The sequence below is a fragment of the Ylistrum balloti genome, unplaced genomic scaffold (assembly GCF_031769215.1).
Source record: "Ylistrum balloti isolate Yb309-2 unplaced genomic scaffold, AGI_CSIRO_Ybal_v1 Utg371438, whole genome shotgun sequence".
Classification (NCBI taxonomy): domain Eukaryota; kingdom Metazoa; phylum Mollusca; class Bivalvia; order Pectinida; family Pectinidae; genus Ylistrum; species Ylistrum balloti.
Genome location: NW_026782754.1, coordinates 158453 through 180398, shown reverse-complemented (window position 1 = coordinate 180398; position 21946 = coordinate 158453). Strand labels below are relative to the sequence as shown.

The 21946-nt window shown below is 34.5% G+C and overlaps 1 protein-coding gene across 3 annotated transcripts in view; it reads left to right on the top strand.

Moving 5' to 3' along the window:
- The window catches only part of LOC132562498 (AKT-interacting protein-like), a 29334-nt gene extending 11978 nt beyond the window's left edge, over positions 1-17356 (top strand). The window contains exons 3-11 of one of the 3 annotated variants that reach the window (XM_060227240.1): positions 3552-3745; positions 4350-4414; positions 5026-5126; positions 5533-5621; positions 6164-6262; positions 6784-6891; positions 7656-7729; positions 12197-12240; positions 13652-17356. In XM_060227240.1, coding sequence (XP_060083223.1) covers positions 3552-3745; positions 4350-4414; positions 5026-5126; positions 5533-5621; positions 6164-6262; positions 6784-6891; positions 7656-7729; positions 12197-12240; positions 13652-13777 — 900 coding nt within the window. In that variant the 3' untranslated portion in view covers positions 13778-17356. The remainder of the gene's footprint in view (positions 1-3551; positions 3746-4349; positions 4415-5025; positions 5127-5532; positions 5622-6163; positions 6263-6783; positions 6892-7655; positions 7730-12196; positions 12241-13651) is intronic. The other 2 variants (XM_060227241.1, XM_060227242.1) reach the window with 2 other exon arrangements.
- The last annotated feature ends 4590 nt before the right edge of the window (positions 17357-21946 follow it).

The following is a 21946-nucleotide window of genomic DNA, read 5'->3' as shown; positions in this document are numbered from 1 at the left end:
TACTTAATGCTACCATATTTGTCTGACAATTGACCAATACATGGAAATATTAACCCACTCACATCCACCGAAGTAACTCTGGAAATAAATTCTATGTCATGGTGACATAAGTCAAAGGGTGGGCTTATTACTGAATGTGGTCACCCTGAACAGGACTTTGTCATCCTGTGATATGCCCACCCTCGAATTCAAAGGTAATGTTTTGGCCCTTGCGAAATTTTGTAGGACAAATATGGTACTTGAATCATATCATGGTTTTGCAATACAAACACAGAAGTCAGTATAAATGTGTAGTGCAGCAGACAATATGTGACATGTTTATTATCTCGGCGGGATTAATAATGAGAGAACAGAGTAGGATCAAACAGAATACAGTATAAAACTTGTAAGTTATAAAGCATAAAAAACAAAAATGGAAATAGAAGCAGATATATGAATTTGGAATGAAGAGTCTGTTGTAGTGATCTGAGGTTAGCTGCTAGGCACTTGTTTTTAGTCATCTGACATTGCTATGACTACAGGGAGTGATGAGTTTGGATATGACACTGTTAATATAATTTCTTTGTATCATTTTTGGTCATGATAGAGCTCAGAGTGTCAGACTTTGTAACCTTAGATGAAAGTCGAAGGTGGGTGGTTCAAAGGCCGGTGGTTCAACAGTGTCTACTCCAAGCGACTTGTGTTTTTCACCAAGTGGAAATCATTGGAACATCTTGTGCACTTTAGATCATTATGCAAGACACTTTATCCAAACTGTTCTTGATAACATGTGATGGGCCTTCTGCATGTGCTTCATTAAGGCAGTCACCAGCCACTTGAAAGAGTCTTTGACTCTAACTGTTCATGGGGCAGTAGGTTGTATCCAGTCAACAAATAAACAAACATATAGCTTGTGGTATTTGGACATGTCTACTTTGTATAATACATATACTAGCAAGTTCATAAAGTTTATTACCAGTACTTTGTAACAGAAATTCAGAATAGTGAATAGTTTTGGGGTGGACGTAAACACATAAGTTTATGTACATTTACACTAGAGTTGTTGGATTGATGGAAAATGTCATCACTGTCTCTATAATTATGTTTCAAAAGTTGTGATTTGTAGAGCCTATTGGATGAAAGTTGTATGTATACATTACACAGACAAGGGTTCAGGAGACAGGGAGACAGGGAAGGGGTTAAAAAACATTAAAAGGTGTACTTCTACATAGATATATAAAACAGCATTTTTTTGGCATGTGTTTGTCATTTACTCTATCCTGAAAGATTATAGCCAGTACGAGCTATCATCAAAAAACAAGGCGAAAGGGTGTAGAAGGTGAATGAATTACTTATCCCTGTTAGCTGAGGTATGTGACAGAGCCAGATACTTATAAGATTGATGGCTCCAACAGAATCTCGTTATACCTGTACAGGTGAGAAAGCCAGGTAATGGATACAGGTAATAAATGTTGTTGATCTGAACCATCAAATACACTGGTGTCATCCTGTGGAAAGTGACAAAAAAACATTTGTTCAATGACAAGCCAAGGAAATTTATGATTTAAAAAATGGCTCAAATATGTAACTCTTTAATCAGTCTCCATGGAATATCATGTTGCTTCTTGTCAAACCAGCTGAGCTGGCAGTGCGTCTCAAATTAATTTTTTGTTTTTTTCCTTCTTTTGAAATGTGTACTCACACAACAAATCCTTTTACTGTATGATATGTATCTGGACCATCTCTACAGAACATTGTCACTTGTGTAAGTCTACCAGTGAATAAATGTGAAATAATCTACCTTAGCATGTGTTTATATGTTTGAATATTATCAACGAATTAACAAATGTTACAAAACAATCTCTGTTAAAAATAAATCTGTGTTTACTTGGTATGTATGGTATATGTACTACTGTAGTTATAGGTGTCACTGTCTCCTGTATTTACCTGTCAAATGTAATATTTGTCTATGTCTGCAAGGTCATCCATTCATCATATACAGTAATTATACAGCTGTCATTATAAAAAAGGTTGACATAACTTTGTTTTCAATAACATTGATTTCCCAATGTAGGGTTGTAAAAAGAGCCAACTAAAAACCTAAGTTCACAAAATACCTTAGAGTAATGACCTCAATTTATCATTTTATGAGTCCAGTTTTCTTAAAAATAACAACATACAATAGTTCAGGCATAAATAGGGGTTATAATTTATCAGTTGATATGTCCGATTTGCTTCAAATCAAAAATGAAAATGACAAGCAAATTCAAATTTCTTGAATATTATTTCTTGTAAAATGTAAGTACAGTAAGTTTATACAGAGAATAAAGGAAAGTTGAAAACATACAAGCATATATATATACATATATATATATAAACACTAACTCTGAAATAAATTGTTGGTTAAGTTTGACAGCACTCGCTGTATGATATCCATGTAAGGCTATAAAACGATAAGTTAAATGCCATGTGAAATATTTTCTTGAATATTCAGTGGCTACACAAAAGGAACAAGAAGAGAAAGAAAATTACTTTATATGGCGTGTGTAGTGTTGCATGAGTGAACACTGATTCTTCAAGATATATGATATTTCCTGGGTTGTTATACCTCCCAGATAGAAATCTGTCTGGCTTTGTCTGGGTAAAATTAATGTGTGGTGTCAGCTATATTTTCATACTTTTATACAAAATCTTCATCTATAATGAAGAAAATAGCAAGAATACTTCTCAGTATATCAAGAAAGAATACCTTTTAAAGTAAGTTTTTTGATTGTTCCAAAAAAAAAAGATCCATTTGATACAGAGATGGCACAAAAGACACACTAGTGAATAGCACCTTGGTATGGAATCACTAATTCAGTAATCATCCTAGACAATAGAAATACACAGCACCTGAAAGAAGTTACTGGGAAAACAGACATTAAGAAAGCCATCCACTGGACTCCCTAAATATAGCCTAAGTGTACTTTTTGCCCTTCAGTAAGATGACTAGATCTGGCATTGATTCCATGATCAGATGTTAAAGGGTTAGAGGTCACCTGCATAACTGATTAGGTTTTCTCTATCTGATTATATATGATGTTAGATTGATTATTTCAAGTCTGAAAATGATCATTTGGCAAAATTAACCTCACATATCCACACATCTATACCTCCTTTCAAAAATATGTAGTGTTAAATAATATGCTTAAGTTGAAGAAGTGTTTTTTCAGTAACTTTTGTACAATAAATATTAAAGTAACCTTAAGAAAAAAAATGTTAAAAAAAGTGAAGTCAACAGATTGTAATATTAATTCATTACAAGCAAACCCTGAGAAAATCTGGCCATTTTGACTTGTGAGTGGCTTATTTTTACAATGTTTGCATATCAGGGCAGTTGCTAAATTTAACTGCTGTAAACATCTTAACCTCATAAAAAAGAAATCAAATTTCGCAAAAATTACAACGAAGAAATGGTCAATGAGCGTTACATCGCAAAAATTAATAGCCCCAAAATAGACGGTTTGAAAGTATTTGTTAAGTTTTAATAAGTACATATGTACTTATTTTAACTGGTCTATTGTTGTTGGCAGGCGACATCGAGTGCCCCCACCAGACCAATGGTAAAGGAGACAAATAAGGAAGGCAGGAAGCAGCTGCCATCCATCCCCGACACACAGACTCAGGCCCACATGGCTGCCCGCCCCAAACAGCACGGCTCCATCGTCAAGGCCAACACAAACAGTTATGGACCTTTCATGCTGGAATACTCCCTCATGGCTGAGTAGTGAGTACCTAGTATACAGTGCTAATCACTGTCCTCTTGCTAAAGTAACAAATTATAGATACTAATATGCTGTCATACATATTTTGGATATTAAATTGAAATTTTGTTTTATTTGTCATCTTATGAAAAGTTTTTTATTTTGTGATCCTTGGTAAGCAAAAATGAAAACTTTGAAATGTCTTTCGTAAAGTCTCATATTAAATGAAAACAAATTTATGATATTTTATATGAAAACACTTCGAAAAGTTACATTTTTACAGGTTCAAAGTAAAAATGTGGAGGATATTTATGATAGTAATCAATCAATTTCTGACTGGTGCAGCCAATGAAAAACACACAAGGGTATATTACACTTGTGACATATGCAAAAATATTACATGGGTCACCTGACAAGATAACAGGCCAGTTATATGATATAGGTACATCTGTTGTCGTACCAGTTCTTACAATTCTATCTTGTTCAGGCCTTAGTTTATTATGGTCATGTAAAATGTTTTGTTCTATATTTGTCTCATGGGTCAACCAGATGAACCCTCAGTTCTTGTGGGCCTTTTGTTTCTATTACCATGTGTGGTATCCTTATTGCCTACAATTTCTTCTCCAGTAATTTGCTGATGCAACAGATAATACCCGGTTGTTACGTGATACCCTCAGCAATGTCCTCCTTGGGTAAGTATATAGCCATTGCCGTATTGCTAGACAGGACATTGTCACCATATACTATATTGGTAAGTGCTGTATTTGTGGGTGTTGTGGAACCACAACTATGTTACAGGGAATACCATTATGAATAGAAATAGCCAACTTAATTGTAGAAGCAGACAATGGGAGATTCCCATCAATGAATAACAAAATATAAAGCATCACAAAATGCTGTAGGTGTTTTGCAGTGTATCTGAAATTAAAACTCCTTCAAGCTATTATATCTTATTGGAAATCTTTAACGTCATCCCAAGCTCGGTCGTCACCTGTTAAACACTGAAATGTTCCTATTAGTGTGTTAGCCCTGTAAAACAGTTTTACTATGGGGTTAATATGATTCAGATGTATATAGGACTTGTTAAGGAGAATACACTGTATATTTGTATTTGAATTTGTAATTAGGTTAAACATTTACTTGTGTCGATGTGTCTTTGCTTAAAAAGGATGAAAATGTCCAAGTGTTTTACAGTGTATATCTGTTTCTGTAAATTCCATTGCTATTCTTACGTACCATAGGAGAGTAATACATATTTATTGTCAATTACCAGTTGTAACAATTGTTTCCTTTCTGTTAACAGTGTGGTATGGGGTACTGTTTATCAGACAAGGCCTGTACCAGGAGGGAGCCTTCAAATTCACTGTTATAATTCCAGACAATTTCCCTAATGGGGATTGTCCTGTAAGTATGTTATAATATCTACAGATGTGTTATAGTTCCTTCATCACAACTCGAGTTTTCCTGCTCTCCAGCTTCAACCAAATTAAAAATATATAGGTTTCAAGTGATGTGTCATTTACACTATTTTAATGATTTTCCATGAAGTGTGACTGGTAAAAACATCAAGACGATATTTTATCCAGACATAATGATATTGACCCAATATAAAGTTTTCCAAAATCTGATTATGAACATTTTTCATAGTTTCATGGTTTAAAGTCAATAGGTCTTAATTTCATCTTAATTTAACAATACATACCATGTATGCAAGCCTTTGTGCTGTGACAATTTTACACACAGTATAAAAAGAGCTATGGAGAAATTTGATGCTCTTCATGACTGACCAGGTGTAATATTGATGTTTCAGAGTCTAGTCTTTGACTTACCGGTCTTTCATCCTCTGGTTGACCCATTAACAGGACAACTAGACGTCAAGCGTGCATTCCAGAAATGGAGGTAAGTTAAAATGTCCCTATACAAACCACATGTTTCTTGTTGGTACTTCTCTGATTTGGCTGGTAGCGTATGTTTGACATATTCAGAATAACTTATCTCATCATTTGTACTACCATCCATTCATCTATACATGATTTACCTTCTTTTTACCAATACCACAGAGTTCTACAACTTTCTTTTTACCAGTACCACAGAGTTCTACAACTTTCTTTTTACCAGTACCACAGAGTTCTACAACTTTCTTTTTACTGTGGGAGTTAATATGATAAATAAACTTTAGCTCCATAAAATATTGTATTTATTTCATCTGGACGGTTATACAGTTTAGTCTATCATGTCCCGTAAAGGTCAGGGTGACCTACATTTCACTGCCTTTGGTTAACCATTGTATTTAGCACAATTTTATAGGTAGGACTTCACAATTTAACTTATTTTTTAGGCTTTGCATCATTATTCCATCAAAAAGCAATAGCAAGGACATTTATGCTGTACAGATATTTTTCTTGCCCAGTGAATCCTTTTAATGTGTCCTTTTTTTCCAGGAGGAATGTGAACCATGTGTGGCAGGTTCTGTTGTACGCACGACGAGTTTTCTTCAAAATTGACAGCAAGTCGCCGCTCAATAAGGAGGCTGCTGACATGTAAGTGAAGAAAACTATTCAAGCACATATTTATTTGGCAGGTTTCCACGGGTATTTAGCTTCGGGTACTTAATGTTGAATACTTCATCTAAACGTCTCTTATCTTTCTTCAATTAATTTGTAAATATCTAGATGTATTTTTCATAAATATCGATCTATGAATTTTTTCTTTATGACTACTGAAAAAAGAAATTTCTCAAACTCAAAACCTCCCCATATTCCCACCTGTGTGATATTCAGTAAATCTGTCAGAAATATCTAAATATCTCCAGTAATTTATCCCCTGAGTAATGAAGTGTTACGATAGAATTTCTCAAATTAATATATTTACTCCCCATTTTATTTTACCAATGAAGTTTGTTTATGCATTTCTGTTACAGTTTGAGTTCGTTGCTTGTTGTGTAGTATGTACTGTAATGTAATTATTGTGATTAAATATCACTACTGTCACAGATCTCAGAAATAAACCTTTTTAAACTTGTGATTTAATGCTGTTTTTATATTAAAATGTAATATTACAGGTACGAAAGTGACCTTGAGTCTTTCAAAAAACAAGTTGCTGAATCAGTGCAGAAGAGTAAGGAACGACTGAATGATCCTGTAAAGTCTGATGATCCTCATTGCCTCAGGTAGGGGCTTCACAATCTGATAGGGACAGCTCCCAAAACGACCCATTTTAGAGGTGTGGTGGTGCTGACTCCTGAAACTGAGACAGTTTAGTGAAAGAATGCAATAGGTTAGGCCTAAAATGGAAGTTTATCGAGACCAGATGAAGTTATGATCTGCTGTGGCAGGTTATTAGTTGTTGGTGTTGTTACCTTACTAGATTGTTGGGCAGATTTTAACCTGTTTTGGTAAGAGTTTCCCAAGATCACACTTGGAAAGGAAGGGGAAAATAGTTAAAAACAAATACTCTTGGATTAATGAAAAAACTTATTTTGATGAAAATTTAGTGTTCACTGTTACTGGCATTTTCACTCTAAGCATGACTAGACATTAAGACAAAGGTTTTAAAGAAAAAACAACTTCCCAAAAATAGATGGACATGTTATGATGAAAGGTAAAAAGTAGAGGAAGTTGAGGGAAAATAACATCACCACAATAACACTGTGCTAGGACAACATGTTCCAAGTAAATGTCTTCTGATTTCTAAGATTATTAGTCATTAGGAAGTACCTGTTCTCAAAGAGGAATGCTTTGCCATAGTTTGATCCTTAAACTAATGTTGGCATTTAAAAGATTGTGTGTTATCAAAAATTGTTTAAGATATAAGTGAGAGATTGTTAAGTATTGGAACATATATATATTTTTCTAAAACCTTATGATAACTAGGAATATTGGATGTGTGTTTGTATGTGATCTTAATCTGTTTGTCTACAAATATACTAATTAGGTTTAGCCCTTGGGATCCCTCAATACATGAGGACACCCGGCAACAAATGCTGAAGATGAAGGTAATGGGGTCAGGTAAATGCTTGGTGTGGTGTGGGCATAACACCTTTTTTTACAAACCTTTTAATGATCATGATTTTTGCATGTTGAATATTTTGGTACCCAGTCACTGCAGGTCTTTAAAAATCTCTGGATGTTTAGATATTTTCTGAAATATTTGTGTTGTATACACCCTGTGTGCATGTAAATTAAGTTTGAAAAAAATATCCTAAATGTTGATGTTTGACTGGGTATCAAATAAAATCTGTCACTTCAAAGATGACTTGATATTATATATCATCAGAACAGTTAAAAGAAGTATTTCAGTATTTGGGTCTGTCATTCAAATCACTTGCAAACAAAATTAACGAAAAAGATGGTTTTATTGGAGTAATCTTTGAAGTGATTGTGATAATGGGTTTGTGTAATTTCATCTGTATTGTCCTAAGATCAACATCAATAGGAAAATTTTTTTTGAGAAATAAACAACCTAAACTATGAAATTCATTGATTTTGATGCAAACCCATTGTCACAGTAAAGACATAATAACTTGTTTTTGTAATTTACCAAAATTAATTGTCTGTATTCTTTATTGTGGTGGTGTAATTGACTTTGGTGGTTGTCCATGGAACAGGAAAAAAATTACTGAAGTGGGGAAAAGTGCATGCAACATCATTTCACTTTAGAATGGAACACTTACCATTTGGGGTGAAGGTCAAGGAGAAATAAATTCTTTTGGTATCACTAATTCTATTGTTCCAGATAATGCATTACCGTCAGAATAGACTTCTTTAGAATTGTCCTAGTAGCTTGCCCTGTTATGTCACTCCAAGCTACACTGTAATACTGTAGATCAGCTATTCTGCTTATGTTTTAAGGACAAATTCGACTTTCCACAAAATTGTACTGATGTCTTACTTAGCAAACTGTCTCACAATCACACCACCTCTTACATTCTCCCACACTCCCCATAAATCTCTGTAGCCAAGCTGTCTCACAATCACACCACCTCTTATATTCTCCCACACTCCCCATAAATCTCAGTAGCTAAACTGTCTCACAATCACACCACCTCTTATATTCTCCCACACTCCCCATAAATCTCAGTAGCTAAACTGTCTCACAATCACACCACCTCTTATATTCTCCCACACTCCCCATAAATCTCTGTAGCCAAGCTGTCTCACAATCACACCACCACTGATAATCTCCCACACTCCCCATAAATCTCTGTAGCCAAGCTGTCTCACAATCACACCACCTCTTATATTCTCCCACACTCCCCATAAATCTCTATAGCCAAGCTGTCTCACAATCACACCACCACTGATAATCTCCCACACTCCCCATAAATCTTCTCCCACACTCCCCATAAATCTCTATAGCCAAGCTGTCTCACAATCACACCACCACTGATATTCTCCCACACTCCCCATAAATCTCTGTAGCCAAGCTGTCTCACAATCACACTACCACTGATAATCTCCCCTACGTCCCATAAATCTCTGTAGCCAAGCTGTCTCACAATCACACCACCTCTTATATTCTCCCACACTCCCCATAAATCTCTATAGCCAAGCTGTCTCACAATCACACCACCACTGATATTCTCCCACACTCCCCATAAATCTCTGTAGCCAAGCTGTCTCACAATCACACTACCACTGATAATCTCCCCTACGTCCCATAAATCTCTGTAGCCATGCTGTCTCACAATTACACCACCACTGATAATCTCCCACACTCCCCATAAATCTCTGTAACCAAGCTGTCTCACAATTACACCACCACTGATAATCTCCCACACTCCCCATAAATCTCTGTAGCCAAACTGTCTCACAATCACACCACCTCTTATATTCTCCCACACTCCCCATAAATCTCTGTAGCTAAACTGTCTCACAATTACACCACCACTGATAATCTCCCACACTCCCCATAAATCTCTGTAGCTAAACTGTCTCACAATCACACCACCTCTTATATTCTCCCACACTCCCCATAAATCTCTGTAGCCAAACTGTCTCACAATTACACCACCTCTTATATTCTCCCACACTCCCCATAAATCTCTGTAGCTAAATTGTCTCACAATCACACCACCTCTTATATTATCCCACACTCCCCATAAATCTCTGTAGCTAAATTGTCTCACAATCACACTACCACTGATAATCTCCCACACTCCCCATAAATCTCTGTAGCCAAATTGTCTCACAATTACACCACCTCTTATATTCTCCCACACTCCCCATAAATCTCTATAGCCAAGCTGTCTCACAATCACACCACCTCTTATATTCTCCCACACTCCCCATAAATCTCTGTAGCTAAACTGTCTCACAATCACACCACCTCTTATATTCTCCCACACTCCCCATAAATCTCTGTAGCCAAACTGTCTCACAATCACACCACCTCTTATATTCTCCCACACTCCCCATAAATCTCTGTAGCTAAACTGTCTCACAATTACACCACCACTGATAATCTCCCACACTCCCCATAAATCTCTGTAGCTAAACTGTCTCACAATTACACCACCTCTTATATTCTCCCACACTCCCCATAAATCTCTGTAGCCAAACTGTCTCACAATTACACCACCACTGATAATCTCCCACACTCCCCATAAATCTCTATAGCCAAGCTGTCTCACAATCACACCACCATTGATATTCTTCCCACTCCCCTTAACTCTCGTTAGCCAAGCTATTTCACATTTGACAGATAGGCATTATTCTCTATTTCTCCCCATAACCAAGCTGTTTTATAACATGTGCCCTCCTATTTGGATGTTCCATTATAAAACTGCTCTTCATCTTGTCCTACACTAGATCTCTAGCCTGTGTTTTACGGAACAGGTATACTATATAAGATTATCCCAGTACCCCAACTTCCTCACCAATGGCCATTTATACTAGGAAACAAAATTCTGCATACTCCACAGTTAGGACTCGGACAATTAATTTTGTGTTTACAATGTACGGTATAGCTGGTCATTTTTACAGGTCAAAATTTTCTCAATTGTCATTAAAAATAATTGAATGATATAACAATAAAAGAGAATTTGACAATCAGGAGGTAAAAGAATATTGAACACACACATGTCTCGTTATTCGTGGATTACATTTTTGCATTCACGTTAATTTACCGCGAGAAAGCAAAAATATGAACCCCATGCAAAGAAACGGCTATATGGTAATCTGACACTTGTGAATTCTGACATCTCTATCATACAATAGAGTTTAGATTTTTTCTGGAACCAACCATGATTTTAAAGCAAAGTTTCAGCATCCTTTGAAATATATGGATGAAATGTTGTCACCCTGGAGGTGTCAGAATACCCAGGTTTCACTGTATCTTCCTTGATATTTTATAATTTTTAACTTATGGTGTATTATCTGTATATATTTATCCCCATTGTGACTGCTATAGAGTACTGATACACTCACAAACACCCTAACAGCCAGACATTTAACTACATTCTAACTGATCAAGACATTAGTGAAGCATTAGATATAGGTCACAAATGATTTCAATTCAATATTAGAATGTCAGTGTTAATAGTTAAATGAAAATAATCTTGATTTGATAAGTATAACAATAAAAATTAATAAAGAATTGAATTATCTCAAATATTTAATGAACAAACAATTATTTGTGGGACAGGAGATTTGAAATAGACTCTTTATCAATGATTAGAACATTGAAAGCAATAAATGTTGGAACTGACACAGTAGAACTTGTTCATTGATTTTTTTTTTTCGAGATGAAATTTGAATTAGATCCGGATGGATGTTAAGTTTTTATTGTGACATACTGTATATAGAGTCTTAGTATTGCTGATAGATAATGTCTGTTTATAAGATTGAAAATGTAGCAGAAAATTCAACATGTGCTGCAAAACCTGTCTCATACTGACACCTGAGGTATATCAACACTCTGACTAGTAATGATAAAGTATTTATAAAACATTTGCAAATAAGACCTATTTGCTGTGGTCTTATTTCGTGCCTGATTTGTATGTTGTGTTCCAAAAGGTGTCAGATTATACACATTTTTCTGTATTCTTGTAAAGAAAAAAGAAAAGAAACGGAAAATAAATAAAATTGAAAACAATCTGTGAAAGAACAAAACAGATTTTAAGCATGATGTAGCTTTTATCACAGAAATGCTCTAATTTCAAAGATTAAGAAAAATAACTTTTCATCATTGAAATTTGTTGAATGTTGATTCTGCTTTATTTTCGATGTTTAACTGAATTAACAGATATACCTGTAGCTAATATGTAGAGAAGAAATCAGCATCATATGTCTTTATATGCCCTACCAGCCCACCAACTGTATTTGTTGTCAGATATTATAACTACAAAGTAACCAATAGTAGCTCTTAATATCAAATGTTTAACAGCTACCATTTCAAGCCAGTGATTAATTTTATTAGTGTAGACGATAATTAACTCAAGCGAGATTTCTCAGATGTGGTTTATTGAATTGTAGATGTAGAAAAAAACTCTTCCACTGATGCTGTTCATGAGTTGAGTGTAGGTAACACTTCGTTATCGCACGACTGCATCCAACCTCGTCACATTTGTAGGTTCCTGTTGAATGCCTTGCTCAGCACTCAGCATGAAGTCTCCAGTCTCTTTTGTCATCGAAGTTCCCAATGTTTTACACCCTGTCATGTTCAGTTTTGTCTAGAATTTTTGAGAGAGAAAAATCCTTTATTAAAAAAAAAGAATACTGGAGTTTTTAATAAATATTTTATCTTGATAAAAATGAAAATTGTTTTAAAAATATGAATATTTGATTTTCTGTTAATTTGTTAAGATTTATTTAAACCAAGCTTACAAGAAATATGTTGATGAAAGCCCACACTTATGCTTTGTCAATGATAATTTCTAATGATAGAAATAACTTTCTATGGCAGCCTGATAACTTTCACTGACATCTATTTTGATCCTGAATTATACAAATGACTTTCCACTGACACACAATAACACAGATGTCCGTTTTGATTATCAGTTAAATAAATTAATTGTGCACCTTCCAAGCCTACACAAAAACTGACCACCACACCATAATGCCTTTCTTCAGGTTCACAATCACTTTATTGACCTCATATGAAGTCATTACTTGTATATTAGTGTGATTCTACTACACTGGCATGTAACACTCAGAGGTGCTTTTCAATGTCTAATGTGTATGTGATTTCAAACTATGTTATAGTTAATCTTATGTATTAATTTCTTTCTCTTGCTCAATAAAAAAACTGGCACTGCAAGTTGCAATTAATATATGTCCAAGTAAATCTAACAATGACTGAAAATTAAAATGAAAAAAAAAACAAAAACAAAAAACAAATGAAACACGGCACCAAGCTATTGGATATTCTTTAGTTAAGTTAAATATGGAAACAGATAGATGTAATAACTGTTACTTGTGGATCATTAATGGCCAATTATACAAGACACATACCTCTGTATCAGTAGACATACACATCAAACCTGTCACAATTCCCTAACACTGACAACCTCTAACACATGCTTACTACTGACAGGCAATGATTAAAAAGGCAAGCATGAGAATTTAAATTTAATCTTTAATCTTCATCTCTGCTCTTATTTAACAAGATATTGACAGGAAAAATAACACGTAAACACAGGAAAAGAATGGATTCTTGTCAATTTATAACACACTATTATGAAAAAAAATCATCCTTTTGGAAAGAAAAGTTGTATTCAAACAGGAGATTTCAAATGACTGTGTCATGGAGTTTTTGTGGTAGTTGCATTTTACGTGCTATATTTGTGAAGTCATACCTGTGACAAAATGGTATGAGATCAGCGTTCTTTAAAAAAAAAAAAAAAAAAATCTCAAGAACAAGCTTGTAATGGTGATTGGTTTTATTTTTACATATGTAACATACTTTTTCTTTCCAATGCTTTATAACAGGAAAGCGAAAGTGATAAAGGACCTAGAAATGGGGCCCCTTCACCTGGTGTTTCCAGTAAAGGTCTGTCATGGATGAAACCAGGAAGTGTAAAGATATTCTCACGTGACGATCCAGCGTTGGCATAACGTTTCATTGGTCTCCCCAAACCATTTCTGTATAGGGGCTTTTCCAGGGGGATTCTGTGTGCCCAGATACAGTGTCTGATACACTGAATCAGTCGACTTCTGTAGTGACTTGCCTGGTTGATGAAGCTGAAATTGTGTGTTAATATTAAAACAATTGACTACTTCAGGATAAATGCTGACAAAGTGTGATTCTCCGGATTGAAAAATGGCGGATGATATTACACATGGAAAATTGTGGCTGTGAAGAAGTGTGAAATGTTTACATGTTATTTCATCACTGTATCTTGCCCATGTGATTGTGTTTCTTTGTAATACTCAAATCAATTTAAAATATTGCACAAACATGTGTATCAGCAAGTGTGCTGTACAGAAGTTGGTCTGTTCTGTGTAAAAGATTTGTACATAAATCATGCTGGACAGAGACTGCAACAAGAACAGAGAAAGTGGAGGATGTATTGGTGTACACAGACACTGTCAGAAAGTCAGTCATTTCTCTTACTGGTTTTACATTTACAATTTATTGCATCAACTATAAAAACGGTGAAAATGAAAAAAAAAACACCTTAAATTTCTTATTGTGAAGTGTGGGAGGAAGGAGGTGGAATATAAAACAAAGTCGATAAAATTTATGTTCAATAAAAGTCAAGTGGTACTAGATTTAACTTTTTAACATTGCCTGAATATGACTGGCAATATCATACGTTTCAGGCAAATCATTGTACTTGAAGCACATTCATCACTGCTTTTCACTTGCAATACTTGAAAGTCTGTCATTCCCCCGTTTTTGTTCTATATGGATATCATTAGAAGTTTACATTTAATTTAGATTTAAGAAATGGGGATGGGGGCGGGGGGGTGTTAAATAGTGCTAATTAAGATGTGCCTGAACGGAGTTTATTAAAAAAAAAAACCAAGCAAGCATAACTTCACTTTCTTATTTCAATATATGATTCCAATAGAACTCATATCTTCCTTTGACTTTCCAAACACAAAATACTATGTAATATTTGAAATCTATCGTTCAGTATGATATAAATTCCTCTGCTTAGACTGATCTCCTTTCTTCTTACAAAAGAAACAATCCAATCCTTACCAATGTCAGTTAATAGTTTGAGTAGAATTCTGATGAGTGGGTATTGAAATGAAGTACTTAAATATTCCCAGAATACTGGTGTTGGCATTGAATTTATAGATTTTATCAACAGGTGTTTTTTAATTATCAATTATTTAATTGTGTTGTGAAGTTCCTTTTTCCATTTTGTGGCAGTTTCTTTTTTTGCTTTAAATGTAATTTGAATTTACAGAAAGTAACCAATTAAGAATATTTATCAATGTAATCTTAGGATTGAAATCAGACTGCAGTAGCAATACAAACCTGGAAAGTTGAACTTATTACTGTGAAGATCAAAAGTAGAATTTTCATTCAAGGTGTTGCATAATTGCCGAGTTAATAATATAATTTTCTCAAAGTTGGGTGTATCCTTGGCCTGTATACTCACTGTGGTGAAATGAAATTATTATGATATTAAATGGAGCCCCTCACTCGTTATGATGTAATGGAATATAGGATGTTGTGCTTTCTGAGTGGTGCCTTTAAAGCTGTAAATGACAATAGGTTTGATTGTATGTTTCATATACATTACTACATGTGTAAGTTTTCCATAGGTATACCAGGTATACAGAGGAAGACGATATTAAATGAGTGCTCTGATTATCACTACTGCAACATTGTAGCCATCTCTTTTAATTTGAACATTTTTCTTCCACAGTCTCGTATTAATTTTTGTGGTATGTGTTGTGAACTGATTAAACCAGCATTAAGTTTTCAGTGTTTATTTAAATGAATTAAAAACAAAATTTTAAAACATTAAATTGTTCATTATATTATGGTTAGTAAATGAAAACTAATTCCATTTTTTGATGATAAAACAAAATTGACATTTTTCAATGTTTTTTGCTGGACTTCAGTAATACTTCAGGGCCGTTTACTTAACCTTGGGTATCTCTGTATAAATCCATTTAAATTGCTTTCTAATAAGACTATCATCTCCTTGTTCGGGCAGATCAGTTCACTATGTACTCCTATAACCTCTATTGGGAGAGCACTTGAAATCAAGTTTATGGTGTTCTTGACACAGGGCTGATTGTACATTTACAAGTAAATTTACCCATCCCTGTACATGTTTTTTTTCTTTATATTGTCCACCATACATATCCTTTTTTTGTCTTTGTACTTAATTTTTCATGCTCTAATAGTGCGTGACTGCTTGTGATATTTCCTTATCTCTGTATTTAATTGTGTTTAAAGTTCATCATCAGAAATAAGTATGTTCTAACATTTTTCATTTTGTAACTTATTTAGAATTCTTGTGTGTTAAACTGGTGTCATTTTTCATTTGAAACATTCTGTCTATAAGTGTACTACTGTTTGATGTTTTTTATGAGTGATTGATTTCAAGTTTGCTTTGAAAAGTAGATAATTAAAAAAAAATTATGGTTAAGTTTTTGTAGACAATAAGAAAAAGGTGTAGTTTCATTGAAATATTGAAGTCACATCAACAAATATGTGTATTACGGTTCTGCAATATTTCAAAGTCAGAGCAGGAAATTTAGATATCAAATGATTCATTAATCCAGAGAGAACTGTGTGATCAAGCAAAAGTATTCAGCTCTATATAACAGAAATATAGTAGATTCCTCTTAATGTCATGCTACTTATTATCACTTTGCAGTTAATATGTCACCCCAGCCAGAGTCTCTTCTCCAGCGATATTATATGAGATGTTTTGACGGATACCTGGCCAGCGCGAGGCATCTGTATATCAAAAAGATCTGTTATCTTGTGTTAAAACCATAGGAAATTGGTGTGTCCTTAAAACCTTTTCTGCTCTTTATCCATAAAGTCGACAAATTGAAAATCCCATGAAAATTTCAGATTTCATTGTACACATACCTGTCTCGTGTGTCAGATAAATTTTCTTGGAAATTATTCGTAAATTTAACACCTTTGATAATAAGGTCTTTGGTGCAATTCTTAATGTATTGAAAACTTACGTCATTTTGATGTCTTTTATTTAAATATTCTTTTGTGTTTAAAAGATTTGTCCAAGGATTATTATGTGGCATAGTTCTGTTTAACAGGACCTATATTGGTTTATGGTTTAGGGCTATTGCCAGAATCACTGCAACTTTTACAAGCATTTCTTTTATTTTCTTGATCATGAGAGAAAGAATAATTGAATAGTACTCTACACTAGAAGCTGGGAATCATTTTGAAATTCAGTCTTTGTTGTTTTACAAGACAGGACAACCTTAATTGATAAGTAATTTTTTTTTTCAGTGCTCAAATGTAAAAATTTCTCTGATTAAAAATTGTATTGTAAATTTTTGCTATTAAGAGGTTTACATGTGTTGTGAGCAGAGAATATTTCATTGTAAAAATATCTATTGGCCATGCCGGAGGTTATGGGATTCCAGACAATATTTACTTTGTATGGCGGATTATATAATCATGTACCACAAGGTTACAAGTGGCGAGAAGATATTATGAAGTAAGATTAAACAAGTTTCCAAAGTTCAGTTCATTGCTGTGTCATTTCTTTAAAATGAGAATGATTATTCTGTTTCTGAAGAGAAAAAAAATCAGTTTTCACATCAATTTTCTTTTTTAATTGAAATCCAGATATTTGAATGAAAAGTGGAAAGAAGTCTACATGCTTATCTGTAGTTAGGTTTATTACGTTTACTTTTGAGAACGGATGTTAACGGAAAACATCGTCCCCGCCCCTCGCACGAACAGATGCCAGGGGAGATAACTCCGACAATCTTGTATATTGATGACGCAGTTTCTCGGCTAGCAGTTGTGTTAATCTGAAAACGATGAAGTGTAAAAAACGTAAATAACTGGATAAAATTATTCCTGATGAACAAATACCCGAAATCCTCCAAAATTATTGATAAAGATACAAATGGAGACATGTAATCAGGTATCATTTGCTGATTTCGCCTCGCCAACAACGATAACAGGCTTTTGTCAGCGTATACGATCGTCAAAAGTCTAGTTTATCAAAACGTTGCGGTATTGACCATTTTGGTGTTGTGAGAGGTCAACGTCGGTAGTAATTTAGGCTAGAAACTCCAAGGCAGAAGTCTAAAGTAACAAAAACCGAAAGCTACTCATGTGAACAAATATTATTAACAAACTGAAAACAAAATTGAACGTTAGAAAAACATTTAAATTGAAAGATGCGAAAGATTTTGACAAGAGTCTGAGATGCGTGTTATTGTAACCATATTGTGTCGAACATAATTGAAAAATAGAAAAACATCTAAATTGAAAGATGCGAAAGATTTTGACAAGAGTCTGAGACGCGTGTTATTGTAACCATATTGTGTCGAACATAATTGATTTATAATCTTTAATAATCTCCAAAGCTGATGCTGTGCAATTTTCTGTAATTTTTGTCTGATGGTCTGAAATATGCATGTTTCTGTTGTAATTTGATCATACATAAGCATTGTATATGATAGTTTTGTGTATGTCTATCTACACTGCGTTTTCACGCTTTCGTGTTAATACATATATCATTGCATGCTGAGCGAAAGAATGTCTGTATTATATCGTTATGTGGCTAAGTAGTGAAATGAATCTTGAACCCTTGGCATGAGACGGAACACACCAATAATTTGTTACTGAAAAGTGATTACATATCGCGCAACCGTTTATTTATGTGAACATGTGTATGTGTGTGATTGTCCTTGTTTACTTACGTGTATGTCTCTGTGTAAGTATGTAAGTACTTGCGAACATTTCTTTCTTTCTTTCAATATTGTTCGAAGTCGTGTTATATTTTCCCTCTATTTCTGTAACTCTCCATCATTGAAGGAAATATTGGTGCAGGAAACCCGAGACATCGTGTTCAGTGATATTCTACAGGCGGATTAATTAGATTTTAACTGCTTAAATAATATGTACGTTAACACTGTAATCAAACAATGGAGTTGAAAGGCTATCAACAATCAACACATGAACTATATACACCCTCGCTCAATTGATCGACGTTGTTAAATGGCCCGGACTGATCCTTACATTTTCTTCTTGTGTATAAAACATTTTCATGCCCTCACCATTTGATGGTCGAGGGCATATAGTACAAGGCTTGTGCGTCATTCCGTAATAATTTCGTTTACGATCATTTACCCTATATAGATATAAGAGTTTTAATAACTAACAGGTCAATTTCTAATTTGTTTATGGTCAGTTATTTTCTCCAGAAGTTATAGATGGCCATTTGACTTTATAAATTTAAATCAAAATTGCCTTTAAAACGATAAAACCAATATTTGGAATCCTTTCCCAACACCAACGAGTAAAATAAATCCGCCGGCAGAACCCTAATTTTATTTCAGATTCTGTACCGTTGATTCTGCACGCAGAACTTCGGTTGTTTCCGTTGTTTTACCATAGGTTCATTGTGATAACGAGTTTAAAACTTCTGACTGGTTACCGGTATGGCCATAGTGTTGCCCCGAACAATCTATTCATTTCCGGCTGAATTCAAACTGTTTTTTCTGAATTTCGCTTATATCACTTGATATAGACCACAAATATATCAAGCTCTCTTTTGGAATGAAATATTTCAAACATCTGCAGTTTTTTCATGCACAGTAGATCTATACCAATCCCCTTTTGTTGCTCAAGCACGAATTGGCAGACTTTTATCACGTCCCAGTAAGTAAACCCCTGACAAAGTCACCACTCAGGTTGTTTCAGATGGTCTCAGATTAGTTTGTGAAATATCGTTTGTCTGTACGGTGACGATATCCCTGCCAAATTAATCAGATTTTAAGAAAAATAATTTTGATGAAATCTCTTCTTTTTTGTACGTAATTTATATATCTCTGTAGTGCAAGGATTGGTTACGAAACGTGCGGTTTGTGACAGATTTTTCATGTAAGAGGAAACTACCTTTTATTCAAAATCAGTCAATGTGTTTGTAATGAACAAAAAATATTTTTAAAATCTCGATTAATCTTGTATAAAATATAGTCAAGTATTCAAAATAAATAAAAAATGAAATTCACCCTCAATTACTGGTCTATTTCGGAACTGTTTTCTTTTCTTTCATAAGGCGGTGCCGTGACCGCCATTGTTACGTAAAATTAATGTCATACCGATATTCTATAAAGCTTTTACCAGACTTCAATTCTGTGCTTTGCTTTTGATTGTTTATGACAAGGATAATAACAAGTGCTTCCCGTACCAAGGTCCGATTGTAAAAAAATATTAAAATATGTACGAAAGTTGTATTAGAATCTAGACAGCTACATACAGATAGGAAATAGAATTGATGTTTACAGTTTAAAAAGAAATCGGTTATGTGACGATATTTAAACGCGAATAAAAACGTGTTTTGTCCGTCAGTAATAGGACTTTTGATGGGTGTTGGCCTTCATATATCAGGTAATGGATATTCGGGAAATAAAAATACCTGCTTTAAAGACATTTTTTCTCCAGTCACAACCTTTTATCTTAAATCTTTGTAAATACGAACCTGTCCTACGTGTGAGTTCACTGTTGCCCCGCGACTTCCGAAGGTACTTCGTCAATGTATAATGTGTTGGCTTTGGTCCATACACATGTCGATCAAACCATTTTTAAAAGATGTATTTAGCTGTGGGGTCCTCAACGGAAACGTGTAACCTCTTAAATGTACTTGTCTTTTTATCTTGACAGAAGAAGAGAGATTAGCTCGAGTATGTTCATATTTTTCTAAAACATGATTTTCACAAACGATATATTCGATATAACACCAACAACAAAAGTATCAAAATTTCAACAAAATCTTGTACAAGGGAGGAACGACCAGGTGTTGCAGACTGGTGAGCGTCTTTGTTTCACCCGCCGTGTAAACAATGGTCGATAAGCATGTTTTAAATTTTGTTGTTGATAATATTTTTGTGATACATTCGCCACGGTTGCACTTACCCATTTGTTTACTAAACTCTATCTTTTGCTGCTGTGTAGAAGTAATATTACGATTACAGTTTTTTCAACACTTGTATTGCCATTAACATTTTCTTCAAAACTTTTGCCGTTGCTTGAAGGTTCTTCTTAAGTGATACAGTTGTTTTACAAGTACTATGCTATCGTTTACGAGTACTCCATCCATTCTGATATTGTTTACAAGTATTCCTATCCCTTGTTCTATCGTTTACAAGTATTCATATCCCTTGTTCTATCGTTTACAAGTATTCCCATCCATTCACTATCGTTTACAAGTATCCCCATCCATTCACTATCGTTTACAAGTATTCCTATCCCTTGTTCTATCGTTTACAAGTATTCCCATCCATTCACTATCGTTCACAAGTATTCATATCCCTTGTTCTATCGTTTACAAGTATTCCTATCCCTTGTTCTATCGTTTACAAGTATTCCCATCCATTCACTATCGTTTACAAGTATTCCTATCCCTTGTTCTATCGTTTACAAGTATTCCCATCCATCCACTATCGTTTACAAGTACCCCCATCCATTCACTATCGTTTACAAGTATTCCTATCCCTTGTTCTATCGTTTACAAGTATTCCTATCCATTCACTATCGTTTACAAGTATTCCCATCCCTTGTTCTATCGTTTACAAGTATTCCTGTCCCTTGTTCTATCGTTTACAAGTATCCCCATCCATTCACTATCGTTTACAAGTATTCCTATCCCTTGTTCTATCGTTTACAAGTATTCCTATCCCTTGTTCTATCGTTTACAAGTATTCCCATCCATTCACTATCGTTTACAAGTATCCCTATCCATTCACTATCGTTTACAAGTATTTCTGTCCCTTGTTCTATCGTTTTCAAGTATTCCTATCCCTTGTTCTATCGTTTACAAGTATTCCTACAAGTATTCCTATCCCTTGTTCTATCGTTTACAAGTATTCCCATCCCTTGTTCTATCGTTTACAAGCATTCCTATCCATTGTTCTATCGTTTACAAGTATCCCCGTCCATTCACTATCGTTTACAAGTATTCCTATCCCTTGTTCTATCGTTTACAAGTATTCCTATCCATTGTTCTATCGTTTACAAGTATCCCCGTCCATTCACTATCGTTTACAAGTATTCCTATCCCTTGTTCTATCGTTTACAAGTATTCCTATCCCTTGTTC